At 56.9% G+C, this 19331-nt stretch overlaps 1 protein-coding gene across 2 annotated transcripts in view; it reads left to right on the top strand.

Annotated features, from left to right (window-relative positions):
- DRC7 (dynein regulatory complex subunit 7) overlaps window positions 1–19331 on the top strand; it is a 173218-nt gene that overhangs the window by 104006 nt on the left and 49881 nt on the right. For both annotated transcript variants that reach the window (XM_063945804.1, XM_063945805.1), the window contains exons 9-12: window positions 2007–2076; window positions 11493–11621; window positions 11691–11819; window positions 11897–12123. In XM_063945804.1, the coding sequence (XP_063801874.1) occupies window positions 2007–2076; window positions 11493–11621; window positions 11691–11819; window positions 11897–12123 (555 nt within the window). The remainder of the gene's footprint in view (window positions 1–2006; window positions 2077–11492; window positions 11622–11690; window positions 11820–11896; window positions 12124–19331) is intronic.

Below are 19331 nucleotides of genomic sequence, written 5' to 3' on the forward strand. Positions count from 1 at the left end.
TATATGGAAGAAGTATGTCTCTTGGTGCGAGACCAGACAATATTCCACGGTGGAATTTCATCTGGGATGCCTCCTGCTTTTTCTGCAGTCGGGAGTGGATGTGGGCCTACGCCTAGGTTCCATTAAAGTCCAGATTTCGGCTTTGTCTATTTTATTCAGAAACAATTGGCTTCTCTCCCTGAGGTCCAGAGGTTCTTGAAGGTGTTCTGCACATCCAGCTTCCCTTTGTGCCTCCCACGGCACCTTGGGATCTCAATTTGGTGCTGCAGTTCCTCCAATCGGACTGGTTTGAACCGTTACAGGAGGTTGACATAAAGTACCTTACGTGGAAGACAGTCACACTGTTGGCCTTGGCCTAAGCAAGACGTGTGTCGGAACTAGGGGCATTGTCTCACAAGAGTCCCTACTATATTTTCCATGAGGACAGAGCTGATCTCAGAACTCATCAGCAATTTCTTCCTAAGGTGGTGTCCGCTTTTTTACGTCAACCAACCTATTGTGGTTCCGGCTGTGACGGACACCTCTGCTACATCAAAGTCTTTGGATGTTGTGAGGGCTTTGAAGGTGTATGTGAAGAGAACAACTCGTCACAGAAAATCTGACTCGCTGTTCATTCTCTATGATCCCAATAAAATTGGGTGTCCTGCTTCAAAGCAGTCTATTGCACACTGGATCAAGCTCACGATCCAGCATGCTTATTCCACGGCAGGACTGCCGGTTCCAAAATCTGTACAGGTCCACTCTACTAGGTCAGTGGGTTCTTCTTAGGCGGCTTCCCGGGGTGTCTCGGCTTTACAGCTCTGCTGAGCATCTAGTTAGTCAGGTTCGAATACGTTTACAAAGTTTTACAAGTTCGATACTTTGTTCTATGAGGACCTTCAGTTTGTTCAATCAGTTCTGCAGGAACCTCAGCACTCTCCCACCCGTTTTGGGAGCTTTGGTACTTCCCCATGGTACTAAATGGATTCCCAGTATCCTCTAGGATGTAAGAGAAAATAGGATTTTAATTACCTACCGGTAAATCCTTTTCTCGTAATCCGTAGAGGATACTGGGCACCCGCCCTGTGCTGCGTACTTCCTGCACTGTTACTTGGTTAAGTATTCTGGTTTGTTCAGCTTTTACTGTTCATGTTTCAAGTTTGGTTAGCATGGCTTTCCTATTGCTCTGTGTGCTGGTTCGTAATCTCACCACTATCTTTATCTATCCTTCTCTCAAAGTATGTCCGTCTCCTCGGGCACAGTTTCCTAGACTGAGTCTGGTAGGAGGGACATAGAGGGAGGAGCCAGTGCACACTATCAAATTCTTAAAGTGTCCCAAGGGTCCTAGTGGACCCGTCTATACCCCATGGTACTAAATGGATACCCAGTATCCTCTACGGACTACGAGAAAAGGATTTATCTGTAGGTAATTAAAATCCTATTTTCTCCTATAGTGGTTGTGGCCACTCCACCTCATTGCAACATCATATCCCATGTTTGGGGGCAGTGGACCCAGTTAAATGGCTAAGGCAGTGGTTCCCAAACTTCTGGAATCACGGTGCCTTGAGTATCAGCATTTCTTTCCCGGCTTCCCTAGGATAAATGTTTGTTATTGATATAGTTGTGTAAATTGTGCCTAGCCGCCATCCGTAGGTCAGTTATGTGGTGGTGTTCAGCTCCTGATTGTCCGCAGGTGTTATGGTTGGCAGCCAAAAGCACTGGTTTTTGTCCATCATTGTGAGTTGGTTCTTGACCACCAGCCCATGGCTCCCTGCAAGAACCTCGCGGCACACACAAATGGGAGCCACTGTGCGAAGGTGGGGTCACCTATAGGGCCCTGAATAAAAAGCCTGTTGGCCAATGGAAAGCATGTTTGTTTGTGGGTTAAATAGACGTAAGCAGATACTTACCATAAATACTGCAGCTCATCCACTGCCATACTGTAATATATATAACGTACTAAGGGAACCAGGCTGGGGCAGAGATCCACAGTGCGTAGTAACTAAACCATTTCTTCTCTCTGCCAGGAACAGGACAGTACGAAGATCTCACAGTTGCCGCCATCTTGGGTTTTGCCCATTGTTATAACAGCAAAAGGTTTGTAGCCGGCGCTGCGGATGTCTGGAAGTACTTACCACAGTACATTATACTATAGGATGGCCACATTGCACCCATTGCGGCATGAGCCGATCCTCTGTGGGCTGATGGGGTGTCAGCGCTACAAGACCGGTGCATCATGCTGCTACGGGGCGTGTATAAAGGTAATTCTGCCTGTTAGACCATGTGTCCGTGCATTTAAGACAATATTATATTTTACTCTTACTTAAGAATGATAGAAAGCAGGAGATAGCGAGAAACTGAGCGTGAGGCGTCCGTCCTATAGTTACAGCATACTGAGGGAAAACCAGCCATGGGGGGCGGCTGACGCAGGGTATACTGAGGGAAAACCAGTCATGAGGGGCGGCTGACGCAGGGTATACTGAGGGATAACAGCTATGAGGGGCGGCTGACGCAGGGTATACTGAGGGATAACAGCTATGAGGGGCGGCTGACGGAGGGTATACTGAGGGATAACAGCTATGAAGGGAGGCTGACGCAGGGTATACTGAGGGATAACCAGCTAAGAGGGGAGGTTGACGCAGGGTATACTGAGGGATAACAGCTATGAGGGGCGGCTGACGCAGGGTATACAGAGGGATAACAGCTATGAGGGGCGGCTGACGCAGGGTATACTGAGGGATAACAGCTATGAGCAGCGGCTGACGCAGGGTATACTGAGGGAAAGCCAGACATGAGGGACGGCTGATGCAGGGTATACTGAGGGATAACAGCTATGAGGGGCGGCTGACGGAGGGTATACTGAGGGATAACCAGCTAAGATCGGTGGTTGACGCAGGGTATACTGAGGGAAAACCAGCTAAGAGGGACGGCTGACGCAGGGTATACTGAGGGAAAACCAGCCATGAGGGGCGGCTGACGGAGGGTATACTGAGGGATAACCAGCTATGAGGGGCGGCTGACGCAGGGTATACTGAAGGATAACCAGCTATGAGGGGGCGGCTGACGGAGGGTATACTGAGGGGTAACAGCTATGAGGGGCGGCTGACGCAGGGTATACTGAGGGATAACCAGCTATGAGGGGGCGGCTGACGCAGGGTATACTGAGGGATAACAGCTATGAGGGGCGGCTGATGCAGGGTATACTGAGGGATAACAGCTATGAGGGGCGGCTGACGCAGGGTATACTGAGGGATAACAGCTATGAGGGGCGGCTGACGCAGGGTATACTCAGGGATAACAGCTATGAGGGGTGGGTGATGCTGGGTATACTGGGGGATAACAGCTATGAGGGGCGGCTGATGCTGGGTATACTGGGGGATAACAGCAAGGAGGGGCGGTTGACGCAGGGAAGACTGGGGAATAACAGCTATGAGGGGCGGCTGATGCAGGGTATACTGAGGGATAACAGCTATGAGGGGCGGCTGACGCAGGGTATACTGAGGGATAACGGCTATGAGGGGCGGCTGACGCACGGTATACTGGGGGATAACAGCTATGAGGGGCGGCTGACGCGCGGTATACTGGGGGATAACAGCTATGAGGGGCGGCTGACGCAGGGTATACTGAGGGATAACAGCTATGAGGGGTAGGTGACGCAGGGTATACTGAGGGATAACAGCTATGAGGGGCGGTTGACGCACAGTATACTGGGGGATAACAGCTATGAGGGGTGGGTGACGCAGGGTATACTGAGGGATAACAGCTATGAGGGGAGGCTGACGCAGGGTATACTGAGGGATAACCAGCTAAGAGGGGAGGTTGACGCAGGGTATACAGAGGGATGACAGCTATGAGGGGCGGCTGACGCAGGGTATACTGAGGGATAACAGCTATGAGCAGCGGCTGACGCAGGGTATACTGAGGGATAACAGCTATGAGGGGAGGCTGACGCAGGGTATACTGAGGGATAACAGCTATGAGGGGCGGCTGACGGAGGGTATACTGAGGGATAACCAGCTAAGAGGGGTGGCTGACGCAGGGTATACTGAGGGAAAACCAGCCATGAGGGACGGCTGACGCAGGGTATACTGAGGGAAAACCAGCCTTGAGGGGCAGCTGACGGAGGGTATACTGAGGGATAACCAGCTATGAGGGGCGGCTGACGCAGGGTATACTGAAGGATAACCAGCTATGAGGGGGCGGCTGACGGAGGGTATACTGAGGGGTAACAGCTATGAGGGGCGGCTGACGCAGGGTATACTGAGGGATAACCATCTATGAGGGGGCGGCTGACGCAGGGTATACTGAGGGATAACAGCTATGAGGGGCGGCTGATGCAGGGTATACTGAGGGATAACAGCTATGAGGGGCGGCTGACGCAGGGTATACTGAGGGATAACAGCTATGAGGGGCGGCTGACCCAGGGTATACTGAGGGATAACAGCTATGAGGGGTGGGTGATGCTGGGTATACTGGGGGATAACAGCTATGAGGGGCAGCTGATGCTGGGTATACTGGGGGATAACAGCAAGGAGGGGCGGCTGAAGTAGGGTATACTGAGGGATAACAGCTATGAGGGGCGGCTGTCGCACGGTATACTGGGGGATAACAGCTATGAGGGGTGGGTGACGCAGGGTATACTGAGGGATAACAGCTATGAGGGGCGGCTGACACAGGGTATACTGAGGGATAACAGCTATGAGGGGTGGGTGACGCAGGGTATACTGAGGGATAACAGCTATGAGCAGCGGCTGACGCAGGGTATACTGAGGGAAAGCCAGACATGAGGGACGGCTGATGCAGGGTATACTGAGGGATAACAGCTATGAGGGGCGGCTGACGGAGGGTATACTGAGGGATAACCAGCTAAGATCGGTGGTTGACGCAGGGTATACTGAGGGAAAACCAGCTAAGAGGGACGGCTGACGCAGGGTATACTGAGGGAAAACCAGCCATGAGGGGCGGCTGACGGAGGGTATACTGAGGGATAACCAGCTATGAGGGGCGGCTGACGCAGGGTATACTGAAGGATAACCAGCTATGAGGGGGCGGCTGACGGAGGGTATACTGAGGGGTAACAGCTATGAGGGGCGGCTGACGCAGGGTATACTGAGGGATAACCAGCTATGAGGGGGCGGCTGACGCAGGGTATACTGAGGGATAACAGCTATGAGGGGCGGCTGATGCAGGGTATACTGAGGGATAACAGCTATGAGGGGCGGCTGACGCAGGGTATACTCAGGGATAACAGCTATGAGGGGTGGGTGATGCTGGGTATACTGGGGGATAACAGCTATGAGGGGCGGCTGATGCTGGGTATACTGGGGGATAACAGCAAGGAGGGGCGGTTGACGCAGGGAATACTGGGGAATAACAGCTATGAGGGGCGGCTGATGCAGGGTATACTGAGGGATAACAGCTATGAGGGGCGGCTGACGCAGGGTATACTGAGGGATAACAGCTATGAGGGGCGGCTGACGCACGGTATACTGGGGGATAACAGCTATGAGGGGCGGCTGACGCGCGGTATACTGGGGGATAACAGCTATGAGGGGCAACTGACGCAGGGTATACTGAGGGATAACAGCTATGAGGGGTGGGTGACGCAGGGTATACTGAGGGATAACAGCTATGAGGGGCGGCTGAAGCACAGTATACTGGGGGATAACAGCTATGAGGGGTGGGTGACGCAGGGTATACTGAGGGATAACAGCTATGAGGGGAGGCTGACGCAGGGTATACTGAGGGATAACCAGCTAAGAGGGGAGGTTGACGCAGGGTATACAGAGGGATGACAGCTATGAGGGGCGGCTGACGCAGGGTATACTGAGGGATAACAGCTATGAGCAGCGGCTGACGCAGGGTATACTGAGGGATAACAGCTATGAGGGGAGGCTGACGCAGGGTATACTGAGGGATAACAGCTATGAGGGGCGGCTGACGGAGGGTATACTGAGGGATAACCAGCTAAGAGGGGTGGCTGACGCAGGGTATACTGAGGGAAAACCAGCCATGAGGGACGGCTGACGCAGGGTATACTGAGGGAAAACCAGCCTTGAGGGGCAGCTGACGGAGGGTATACTGAGGGATAACCAGCTATGAGGGGCGGCTGACGCAGGGTATACTGAAGGATAACCAGCTATGAGGGGGCGGCTGACGGAGGGTATACTGAGGGGTAACAGCTATGAGGGGCGGCTGACGCAGGGTATACTGAGGGATAACCAGCTATGAGGGGGCGGCTGACGCAGGGTATACTGAGGGATAACAGCTATGAGGGGCGGCTGATGCAGGGTATACTGAGGGATAACAGCTATGAGGGGCGGCTGACGCAGGGTATACTGAGGGATAACAGCTATGAGGGACGGCTGACCCAGGGTATACTGAGGGATAACAGCTATGAGGGGTGGGTGATGCTGGGTATACTGGGGGATAGCAGCAAGGAGGGGCGGCTGACGCAGGGTATACTGGGGAATAACAGCTATGAGGGGCGGCTGATGCAGGGTATACTGAGGGATAACAGCTATGAGGGGCGGCTGACGCAGGGTATACTGAAGGATAACGGCTATGAGGGGCGGCTGACGCACGGTATACTGGGGGATAACAGCTATGAGGGGCGGCTGACGCAGGGTATACTGAGAGATAACAGCTATGAGGGGCGGCTGACGCACGGTATACTGGGGGATAGCAGCTATGAGGGGCGGCTGACGCAGGGTATACTGAGAGATAACAGCTATGAGGGGCGGCTGATGCAGGGTATACTGGGGGATAACAGCTATGAGGGGCGGCTGAAGTAGGGTATACTGAGGGATAACAGCTATGAGGGGCGGCTGTCGCACGGTATACTGGGGGATAACAGCTATGAGGGGTGGGTGATGCAGGGTATACTGAGGGATAACAGCTATGAGGGGCGGCTGACGCAGGGTATACTGAGGGATAACAGCTATGAGGGGTGGGTGACGCAGGGTATACTGAGGGATAACAGCTATGAGGGGCTGCTGACGCAGGGTATACTAAGGGATAACAGCTATGAGGGGTGGGTGACGCAGGGTATACTGAGGGATAACAGCTATGAGGGGTGGGTGACGCAGGGTATACTGAGGGATAACAGCTATGAGGGGCGGCTGATGCAGGGTATACTGAGGGATAACCAGCTATGAGGGGCGGCTGACGCAGGGTATACTGAGGGATAACAGCTATGAGGGGTGGGTGACGCAGGGTATACTGAGGGATAACAGCTATGAGGGGCGGCTGATGCAGGGTATACTGAGGGATAACAGCTATGAGGGGCGGCTGATGCAGGGTATACTGAGGGATAACAGCTATGAGGGGCGGCTGACGCAGGGTATACTGAGGGATAACAGCTATGAGGGCCGGCTGACGCAGGGTATACTGAGGGATAACCAGCTAAGAGGGGCGGCTGACGCAGGGTATACTGAGGGATAACCAGCTAAGAGGGGTGGCTGACGCAGGGTATACTGAGGGAAAACCAGCCATGAGGGACGGCTGACGCAGTGTATACTGAGGGATAACAGCTATGAGGGGTGGGTGACGCTGGGTATACTGAGGGATAACAGCTATGAGGGGTGGGTGACGCAGGGTATACTGAGGGATAACAGCTATGAGGGGTGGGTGACGCAGTGTATACTGAGGGATAACAGCTATGAGGGGTGGGTGACGCAGTGTATACTGATATTGTACTAGTCGCCGGGAGAGCCTCCTAGTAGTGCCCATGTCCCGGTATCTGCTCCAGAAAACACTTCCACATCACAGGAGATGTCTGGCTCCTAGCGCAGTTCTTAGTAAATAGCCCCTATGTACCTGGCTGGCACAATGAAATCATCAAGTGCATGTATTACGTGATAGGTGCATTAAATCATTATATATGCTTAGAGTAAAGGTGGCCACAAAGGCTTCTTATGTAAAGATATTCAGGGTTAATTGAGCCATTTGCTATAAGAACACACATTAGTTAGAAGTAATTAGGAGGCAGTAAATGTAATAGGTTATTTTATGCTAAGCCAAATATCCCAGATCCCAGCGGCGTTCTCCCAGTCTTCTCCATCATATAATGATCTAGACTTAATCTGTGGAATGAGGCTCATAGGGGTCAGTCCAATTGCAGGCGAAGTTCTAGCGCGGTAACAGCTGCAATTTACAGCAGCCGGGACTCGCACAAAGCCTGTGGGGATGCCAGCAAAGGTGTGCAAATTCAGGCGAGAGCGGGCCATCAATTAGTATAGTACATATTGGGGGGTAATTGTGAGTTGATCGCAGCAGGAATTTTGTTAGCAGTTGGGCAAAACCATGTGCACTGCAGGGGAGACAGATATAACATGTGCAGAGAGAGTTAGATTTGGGTGGGTTATATTGTTTCTGTGCAGGGTAAATACTGGCTGCTTTATTTTTACACTGCAAATTAGATTGCAGTATGAACACACCACACCCAAATCTAACTCTCTCTGCACATGTTATATCTGCGTCCCCTGCAGTGCACATGGGCCCTCATTCCGAGTTGATCGCTCGGTATTTTTCATCGCATCGCAGTGAAATTCCGCTTAGTACGCATGCGCAATATTCGCACTGCGACTGCGCCAAGTAATTTTACAATGGAGATAGTATTTTTACTCACGGCTTTTTCATCGCTCCGGCGATCGTAATGTGATTGACAGGAAATGGGTGTTACTGGGCGGAAACAGGCCGTTTTATGGGCGTGCGGGAAAAAACGCTACCGTTTCCGGAAAAAACGCAGGAGTGGCCGGGGAAACGGGGGAGTGTCTGGGCGAACGCTGGGTGTGTTTGTGACGTCAAAACAGGAACGACAAGCACTGAACTGATCGCACAGGCAGAGTAAGTCTGAAGCTACTCTGAAACTGCTGTATATACTCGAGTATAAGTCGACCCGAATATAAGCCGAGGCACCTACTTTTCCCCAAAAAAACTGGGAAAACTTATTGACTCGAGTATAAGCCTAGGGTGGGAAATGCAGCTCTAGCCGTACACAGCCCTCATACGGCCAGATATGCCCCCCAGTGCCAGATATACCCCCACAGTGCTAAATATGCCCCCATGGTGCTAGATATTTGCCCTCATAGTGCCAGATATGCCCCCACATTGCCAGATACACATATTCCCCCATAGTGCCACATATGCCCTCATACTGCCAGATAATCCCCCACAGTGCCAGATATGCCTTCATAGTGCCAGATATGCCCCCACAGTGCCGCATATGCCCTCATACTGTCAGATAATCCCCCACAGTGCCACATATGCCCTCATACTGCCAGATAATCCCCCACAGTGCCACATATGCCCTCATACTGCCAGATATGCCCCCACAGTGCTACATATGCCCCCACAGTGCCAGATACCGTATGCCCTCATAGTGCCAGATATGCCCAGCCCCCAACTACCCCACGACAACCCCCCCCCCCCCACTGACACACCCGCGCTCCAGCCCGTAGCCCGTCTCTACTCACCATCAATGATGACGGGGCACGGGAGTACAGGCAGCGGCAGGCGGTGCGGGCAGCGGTGGCCGGCCTTGGGACGGAACGCAGCGGCTGAGGAGGCGGGCGGCTGAGGAGGCGGTCAGCGCGGCGGTGCTTTAGCGAGCATGGAGAGGGAGAAGGATGGCTGCAGCAGCGTCACTGGTGGATGCACCAATTACAGTGCGCTGCTGCGGCTCCCGAGTCCCCCTCCCTCCCTCCTCCTCCTCCTCCTCCTCAAATGGCTTCTCCCTGCGCTCTGCTCCTGCACATGACTCCCGGGAGCATCACTCGAGTATAAGCCGAGGGGGAGCTTTTTCAGCACAAAAAATGTGCTGAAAAACTCGGCTTATACTCGAGTATATACGGTAGTTAGTAATCGCAATATTGCGAATACATCGGTCGCAATTTTAAGAAGCTAAGATTCACTCCCAGTAGGCGGCGGCTTAGCGTGTGTAACTCTGCTAAAATCGCCTTGCGAGCGAACAACTCGGAATGAGGGCCATGGTTTTGCCCGACTGCTAACAAAAATCCTGCTGCAATCAACTCAGAATTACCCCCAAAATTCCCGCTGCAATCAACTTGGAATTACCCCCATTATTATGTGTACATACACCCGGCATGCCCCATATTATTATGTGTACATACACCCGGCATGTCCCATATTATTATGTGTACATACACCCGGCATGCCCCATATTATTATGTGTACATACACCCGGCATGTCCCATATTATTATGTGTACATACACCCGGCGTGCCCCATATTATTATGTGTACATACACCCGGCGTGCCCCATATTATTATGTGTACATACAGCCGGCGTGCCCCTGTACATACAGCCGGCGTGCCCCATATTATTATGTATACATACAGCCGGCGTGCCCCATATTATTGTGTACATACAGCCGGCGTGACGCATATTATTATGTATACATACAGCCGGCGTGCCCCATATTATTATGTGTACATACAGCCGGCGTGCCCCATATTATTATGTGTACATACAGCCGGCGTGCCCCATATTATTATGTGTACATACAGCCGGCGTGCCCCATATTATTATGTGTACATACAGCCGGCAGGCCCCATATTATTAGGCATATCTGCGGCCGGAGTAAAGCCGGCGTGCCCCGTATTATTAGGCATATATGTGGCCGGAGTAAAGCCGGCGTGCCCCGTATTATTAGGCATATCTGCGGCCAGAGTAAAGCCGGCGTGCCTCGTATTATTAGGTATATCTGCGGCCGGAGTAAGGCCGGCGTGCCCCGTATTATTAGGCATATATGCGGCCGGAGTAAGGCCGGCGTACCCCGTATTATTAGGCATATCTGAGGCAAGAGTAAAGCCGGCGTGCCCAGTATTATTAGGCATATCTGCGGCCGGAGTAAAGCCGGCGTGCCCAGTATTATTAGGCATATCTGCGGCCGGAGTAAAGCTGGCGTGCCCCGTAGGATTAGGCATATCTGCGGCAGGAGTAAAGCCGGTGTGCCCAGTATTATTAGGCATATCTGCGGCCGGAGTAAAGCCGGCGTGCCCCGTATTATTAGGCATATCTGCGGCCGGAGTAAAGCCGGCGTGCCCCGTATTATTAGGCATATCTGCGGCCGGAGTAAAGCCGGCGTGCCCAGTTATATTACGCATATCTGCAGCCGGAGTAAAGCCGGCGTGCCCAGTATTATTAGGCATATCTGCGGCCGGAGTAAGGCCGGCGTGCCCCGTATTATTAGGCATATATGCGGCCGGAGTAAAGCCGGCGTGACCCGTATTATTAGGCATATCTGCGGCTGGAGTAAAGCCGGTGTGCCCTGTATTATTAGGTATATCTGCGACCGGAGTAAAGCCGGCGTGCCCAGTATTATAAGGCATATCTGCGGCCGGAGTAAAGCCGGCGTGCCCCGTATTATTGGGCATGTCTGCGGCCGGAGTAAAGCTGACTTGCCCCGCATTGTTAGGCATAGATGCTGTTCTTGTATTCAGCTGATGCTCCACATTCCATGACTGGCAGGCCCCTGTCTTCCCCCCAGAGTTTGAGACTCGCTGTCCACAAGGGAAGAAGCTTGTACAATACAAGAAGGCAAAGCTGGAGAAGTGGGCTCCGTACCTGCAGCCGGATGGGCAGACGTCCCGCCTCACTCAATACCAAGATATACAGTGTAAGTGACACAACGTGAGCGTGGGATGGAACGGGACCTGTAATTACTAAGCTGTCTCCTCGTACTTAGGCTCCTACGAGGTAGAAGTCCAAGACTGGTTTGAGAACCGCGTGGACAAGTTGACCATGAGACAGCAGGAGAAAGCCGCCAGGCTGACCACGGATGGTTTCTCTCCGGGGCGTGGCGATGCTTTGAGAGGTAATTACTACTGTGAGAATACTGGGCTCCGTCAGAGGCAGGTCACTGTGATTACCCCAGTCCTCATCTCCTTCTAGTGCACACTTACCGCTCCCTGGCCCCAGAGACTGAGCGCACGATGCACTTCTACAGTGAGGCTCGCCTGGACGGACTACAGACATGTGAGGAGAAACCAAAGGAGATGACCCAGACCTTCCAAGGCCGGCCAGACTTCCTTTACTTCAGGCACACCCTGTTTGGTAAAAGACCAAAGAAAGTGGCAATAGCCGGAGGACCTACAGAAATCAATCCAAGGCCAATTCTGGTACGGTCTGCTGAGTTTCCATAATAATAATGATGATTAACAGGCAGGAGCATGCTCGGCGTACCTCTATGGTCACCTTGTGTTATATTCATCTTATTATGGTCAACTAGCTGCCCAACGTCTGAGTTTTCCTAGTAGAGCAGCTCCCCTCCCGGATCCTCTCAGTTCTGCAGTTGTATTTGGCGTATTAACAATAGCCGCTCAATATGCTGTTGATATACAATTCCTCACCTGTCGACATAGCAGCGTATTAGCAATGGTGTTGTGCCCATAGCGTATGTCATTGGTTTATTGCACTCTCTGCACATTTTGTACTATTAATGCCACATCCACTCAGCAAAGTTTCTCTTACGTCCTAGAGGATGCTGGGGTCTCCGTAAGGACCATGGGGTATAGACGGGCTCCGCAGGAGACATGGGCACTCTAAAGACTTTAGATGGGTGTGCACTGGCTCCTCCCTCTATGCCCCTCCTCCAGACCTCAGTTAGTTCCTGTGCACAGTGGAGACTGGATGCACTGCAGGGGAGCTCTCCTGAGTTTCTCTGAAAAAGACTTTTGTTAGGTTTTTTATTTTCAGGGAGCACTGCTGGCAACAGGCTCCCTTCATCGTGGGACTGAGCGTAGAGAAGCAGACCTACTTAAATGATAGGCTCTGCTTCTTAGGCTACTGGACACCATTAGCTCCAGAGGGTCGTAACGCAGGTCTCACCCTCGCCGTTCGTCCCGGAGCCGCGCCGCCGTCCTCCTCACAGAGCCGGAAGATAGAAGCCGGGTGAGTATGAGAAGAAAGAAGACTTCAGAGGCGGCAGAAGACTTCAGATCTTCAATGAGGTACTGCGCAGCGGTAACGCTGCACGCTATTGCTCCCACATTCACACACACTGGCGGCACTGTATGGGTGCAGGGCGCAGGGGGAGGGCACCCTGGGCAGCAATTATAAACCTCTAGGGACACTGGCATAGATATATATATATACTGCGGAGGCAGTATATTACAGAAACCCCCGCCAGTATAAAGATTTGAGCGGGACCGAAGCCCGCCGTTGAGGGGGCGGAGCTTGATCCTCCAGCACTAACCAGCGCCATTTTCTCCACAGCACGCTGCAGAGAAGCTGGCTCCCCGGACTCTTCCCTGCTGAACACAAGTACAGAGGGCAAAAAAAGAGGGGGGCACATTTTTTTGGCGCAGTGAGTATATCTCCTATATATTTGACTTGTCTGTGCCTGGCCCTCTAACGCTGGGTGGAGTCACAGGCCTGGGGGGAGTTTCAGCACACCACTAACGGGAGCAGCACTGCAGCCACAGAATCCGGATACCATCTCCACAGACACCCCACCAGTGGCCGGACGCAGCACAGTGCCTGGTAACCATGCACCCCTCCCTAGGTTTACCCCCCAAAACAGCCACCTACACCCCAATGACACCCGCACCCCCCCTTCCCCAGTCCCCAGAGGCTGCCAGCAGCCCCAGAGACGACGTCTGCACAACGGATGAACACACACACACACACGACACCCTCACCCCACACCAGCTATTCCCCCCCTCCCCACAACTCCAGCACCACCTCCTGCATGCAGCCGCGGCACACACAGGCTGGCCGGGACCCGCCGTCCGCACCACGGACGAGCCGCACACCACCGATCCCCCCCTCCCCCACAACCCCAGCACCCCACCTCTTGCATGCAGCCGCTCCACAACACGTTGGCCGGGGCCCGCCGTCCGCTCCACGACACGCTGCCCGGGACCCGCCATCCGCTCCAGGACAAGCTGGCCGGGACCCGACGTCAGCTGAACAGACGAGCCGCACAGCACACATCCTCCCCTCCCCACAACCCCAGCACTATCCTTCAGCATGCAGCCGCGGGACCCGCCGTCGAGCCGCACACCACCTAAACCCCCCCTCCCCACAACCCCAGCACCACCTCCTGCATGCAATGCCCCCACAGTGCCAGCTATACACTGCCCCCCACAGTGCCAGCTATACAATGCCCCCCCACAGTGCCAGCTGTACACTGCCCCCTCAGTGCCAGCTATACAATGCCCCCCCACAGTGCCAGCTATACAATGCCCCCCCCACAGTGCCAGCTGTACAATTGCCCCCACAGTGCCAGCTGTACAATTGCCCCCACAGTGCCAGCTGTACAATTGCCCCCACAGTGCCAGCTATACAATTTCCCCCACAGTGGCAGATAGACATTGCCCCCACAGGCCCAGATATACAATACCCACACTGTGCCAGATATACATTGGCCCCCTGTGCTAGATATACATTGGCCCCCTGTGCCAGCTATACAATGCCGACACTGTGCCAGCTATACAATGCCGACACTGTGCCAGATATACAATGCCGACACTGTGCCAAATATACATTGCCCCCCCAACCCCCACCAGGGCCAGGTATACAATGCCCCACTGTGCCAAATATACACTGCCCCGATAGTGTGTGTGTGTGTTTATCTCCTATATATATACATCTCCTATATATTTGCCTTGTGACTCTGTGCCTGCAGTTCTAACGCTGGGTGGAGTCACAGGGCTGGGTGGAGTCACAGGGCTGGGTGGAGTCACAGGGCTGGGTGGAGTCACAGGGCTGGGTGGAGTCACAGGGCTGGGTGGAGTTAGCAGCTCCTGCCCTGTCCCAGCATACCACTAGCAGAACGGGAGCAGCAGCCACACAATCCCCCCCACCATCCCCAGCCACAAGGGGACGGACCCACCACAGTGCCAGGTAACCATGGCCACCTACACCCTAATGCCACCCGCAGCACACACCCCCAAACCCCCCCTCCACCAGCTCCCACATGCAGCCACTGACGGCCCAGACCCGACGCATAACGGACCAGCACCCACACCCGCTAATCCCACAGCACCGATCCCACCCGCCGCACAAGCCCACCATCTCCCAGACTCTTACACTCATCCGCAGCACGGACACGGTGGCCGGACCACACCACAGCCGACCAGACAGCCGCAGGCCCCACCACCCCTCCCGCCCTCCACACACCCCCAGCGCCAGCTCCCGCACTGCAGCCGCGCCTGGGACCCACTGTCCCGCCAGTTACGGCGCAGCATCACCTGCGCCTGACTGCTGCCTCCCCGTCCGTCTCCTGCGCCACCCGTCCCTCCTAATGTGTATGGCGGCTTCATAGGCCTCCCTGCGCCGCGTACAGACACCCGCTGCCTCCTCCGCACACCTAAGACAACGCTGCCTCCCACCATCCCCAGAGACCCGGCCTGCACACCACAGGGACTGGCCTGCCGGCTGCACAAGCCTGAGATGCGGGACAGCACACCTGGTACTGTGGACGCTGCCCCAACCTCACAGGTGAGAGAGAGTACATAGGCAGCACCGCGTCTCTGCGTCCCCTCTCTGCCGCCCAGCCTCTTTGCGTCCCCTCCCTGCCTCTCTGCGTCCCCTCCCTGCTGACCCGCCTCTCTGCATCCCCTCCCTGCCGCCCCGCCTCTCTGCATCCCCTCCCTGCCGCCCCACCTCTCTGCATCCCCTCCCTGCCGCCCCGCGTCTCTGCGTTCCCTCCCTGCCATCCCGCCTCTCTGCATCCCCTCCCTGCCGACCCGCGTCTCTGCATCCCCTCTCTGCCGACCCGCGTCTCTTTGTCCCCTCCCTTCCGCCCCGCCTCTCTGTGTCCCTCTCCCTGCCGCCCCGCGTCTCTGCGTCCCTCTCCCTGCCGCCCCGCCTCTCTGCATCCCCTCCCTGCCGCTCCACCTCTCTGCATCCCCTCCCTGCCGCACCGCATCTCTGCGTCCCCTCCCTGCCGGCCCGCCTCTCTGCATCCCCTCTCTACCGCCCCGCATCTCTGCGTCCCCCCCCTGCTGGCCCGCGTCTGTGTCCCCTCCCTGCCACCCCGCCTCTCTGCATCCCCTCCCTACCGCCCGCATCTCTGCGTCCCGCGTCTCTGCATCCCCTCCCTGCCGCCCCGCCTCTCTGCATCCCCTCCCTGCCACCCGCATCTCTGCATCCCCCTCCCTGCATCTCTGCGTCCCCCTCCCTGCCGCCCCGCGTCTCTGCGTCCCCCTAGCTGCCGCCCCGCGTCTCTGCATCCCCTCCCTGCCACCCAGCCTCTCTGCATCCCCTCCCTACCGCCCGCATCTCTGCCTCCCGCTTCTCTGCATACCCTCCCTGCGCCCCGCCTCTCTGCGTCCCCTCCCTGCCGCCCTGCGTCCCCTCACTGCCGCTCTGCGTCCCCTCTTTGCGTCCCCTCCTTGCATCTCTGCGTCCCCTCCTTGCGTCTCTGCGTCCCCGCCCTGCGTCTCTGGGTCCCCGCCCTGCGTCTCTGGGTCCCCGCCCTGCGTCTCTGCGTCCCCTCCTTGCGTCTCTGCGTCCCCTCCTTGCGTCTCTGCATCCCCTTCCTGCGTCTCTGTGTCCCCGCCCTGCGTCTCTGCGTCCCCGCCCTGCCTCTCTGCGTCCCCGCCCTGCCGCCCTGCGTCTCTGCATCCCCTTCCTGCGTCTCTGTGTCCCCGCCCCGCGTCTCTGCATCCCCTCCCTGCCACCCAGCCTCTCTGCATCCCCTCCCTACCGCCCGCATCTCTGCCTCCCGCTTCTCTGCATACCCTCCCTGCGCCCCGCCTCTCTGCGTCCCCTCCCTGCCGCCCTGCGTCCCCTCCCTGCCGCTCCCCTTCTTGCATCTCTGCGTCCCCTCCTTGCGTCTCTGCGTCCCCGCCCTGCGTCTCTGGGTCCCCGCCCTGCGTCTCTGCGTCCCCTCCTTGCGTCTCTGCGTCCCCTCCTTGCGTCTCTGCGTCCCCTCCTTGCGTCTCTGCATCCCCTTCCTGCGTCTCTGTGTCCCCGCCCTGCGTCTCTGCGTCCCCGCCCTGCCTCTCTGCGTCCCCGCCCTGCCTCTCTGCGTCCCCGCCCTGCCGCCCTGCGTGTCTGGGTCCCCGCCCTGTGTGTCTGCGTCCCCTCCCTGCCGCCCCGCGTCTCTGCGTCCCCTCCCTGCCGCCCCGCATCTCTGCGTCCCCTCCCTGCCGCCCAGCGTCTCTGCGTCCCCTCCCTGCCGCCCGCGTCTCTGCGTCCCCTCCCTGCCGCCCCGCGTCTCTGCGTTCCCTCCCTGCCGCCCCATGTCTGTGCATCACCTTGCAGACGCAGACACACAGTAACGGCAACACGCCGCACGCACCACGGCCGCAAAGACCGCTGCCGCCCGCCCCACAACCTCTCTCATACACCCGGCCCACACTGTACCGCCACACGCCGTCAGCACAACGCCGCAACCCCCTCCACTTCCACATCCCCGTCACCCGCACCTGTCTGTGTGCAGGCGCCCAGCCTCACGCTACTCCTGCCCCCAGATCCACATAAAGTCGCTCCCCTACCCGCAGCTCTCCAGGCGCCATGCTGCCTGGGGGAGTGCTCAGTATCAGGGCCGGCGCCAGCATTAGGCAGCTGCCTATGGGTCCCTGCCACGCTCCCGCTTCACTAACTGCAGCTGTGTGTGGAAGGGACGGCCTCGGAGGATGCCGGTCCACTGTCCACCTGACGGAGGCGCTGGGGAGCGGAAGAGCCTGCGCCCGCCGACCCCAACGTGCTGCTGTGTGAGGAGGTGACTCTCTCAGGGCCTTCTGTGGATAACGACACCGAGGAGCGGAGGAGGAGTTGTCGGCGGTGTCCAGCATTCTGCAGCTGTGTGGGAAAGTGGCCATGGGAATGCCGGGGCCCAGCCACAAGTGGTGAGTGCAGACAGGAGTGCAGTCGCTGTGTCTGTATATGTCCATGCTGTACAGACCAGTATCATGCTGTGTGTATAGGACCCCGTCCTCCACCCACTGCTACCCCCACAACTGTGCCTCCACCACCCGCAGCACTTCCAGACCCCCGCCCCCATCTGCCAAACCACCCCACCTGCCTCTCTTCCACCCGCACCACCCATGCTTCTCCCACCCCACACGGCACCTCCCAAACCCTACCCCACCAGCAGCACCCCCCCTCCCCCACCCGTGGCATCCACGCACCCCCACAACTGCGCCTCCACCACCAACGGCACTTCCAGACCCCCTCCCCATCCGCCACACCACCGCGCCTGCTGCTCTTCCACCCGTGCTTCTCCCCCCCCCCCCCGACACTGCACCTCCCAACCCCCTACCCCACCTGCAGCACCCCCCATCCCCCACCTGTGTCATCCACACACCCCCACACCTGCTCCTCCACCACCCGCGGCACTTCCAGACCCCCTCCCCCATCTGCCAAACCACCGCAACTTCCACCCGCACCACCCATGCTTCTCCCCCCCCCCGCCCCACACGGCACCTCCCAACCCCCTACCCCACCTGCAGCACCCCACCTCCCCTACACGCACCCCCACACCTGCCCCTCCACCAACCGCAGCACCTCGGGACCCCCTCCACCATCCACCACACCCCCGCAATCAGCCCCTTCTCCACCCGCAGCACCTCCGGACCCCTCCACCATCCACCGCACCCCAGCAATCAACCCCTTCTCCACCCTCAGCACCTTCGGAACACTTACTCCATCCCCAACAGCCCTGCACCTGCCCCTCCCCCACCACACCCCCTCTCCTCCACTATACACACCGCCTCCAAATCGACTCTCCCATTCGCAGCCTCCCCCCCTCCCCAGCACCTCCCAACCCCCTCACCCATCTGTGCCACCCCCATCAACCCCCTTCCACCCGTAGCATCTACAGACACCCTCCCCCACACAGCAGCAAACCCTGCACCCCTCCCTTCCCCACCCAACCCTCCCCCACCCTCGGAACACCCACAACTGCCCCTCCCCTACCGCCCTCGGACCCCGTCCCCCACCCCACCGCACCTGCCCCTCTCCCACCTGCACCACCCATGCTTCCCCCCCCCCCACATGGCATCTCCCAACCCCACCTGCAGCATCCACGCATACACACCGCCTCCAAATCGACTGTCCCCTTCGCAGCCTCCCCCCCTCCCCAACACCTCCCAACCCCCTCACCCATCTGCGCCACCCCCATCAACCCCCTCCACCCGTACCATCTACAGACACCCTCCCCCACACTGCAGCAACCCCCGCACCTGTCCCTTCCCCACCCGCGACCCCCCGCCCTTCCCCCACCCATAGCACCTTTGGACCCCACTCCCCCGCCCAACCCCACCCGCAGCACCTCCCAACTCCCTTCCCCATTCGCCCCTCCACCTGCAGCATCTACAGACACTCTCCCCCACACACCCGCTACATTCTCTACATCGGGCCTCGCAGCCGCTGT

Source organism: Pseudophryne corroboree, chromosome 11, assembly GCF_028390025.1.
Source record: "Pseudophryne corroboree isolate aPseCor3 chromosome 11, aPseCor3.hap2, whole genome shotgun sequence".
In the NCBI taxonomy this organism is placed as follows: domain Eukaryota; kingdom Metazoa; phylum Chordata; class Amphibia; order Anura; family Myobatrachidae; genus Pseudophryne; species Pseudophryne corroboree.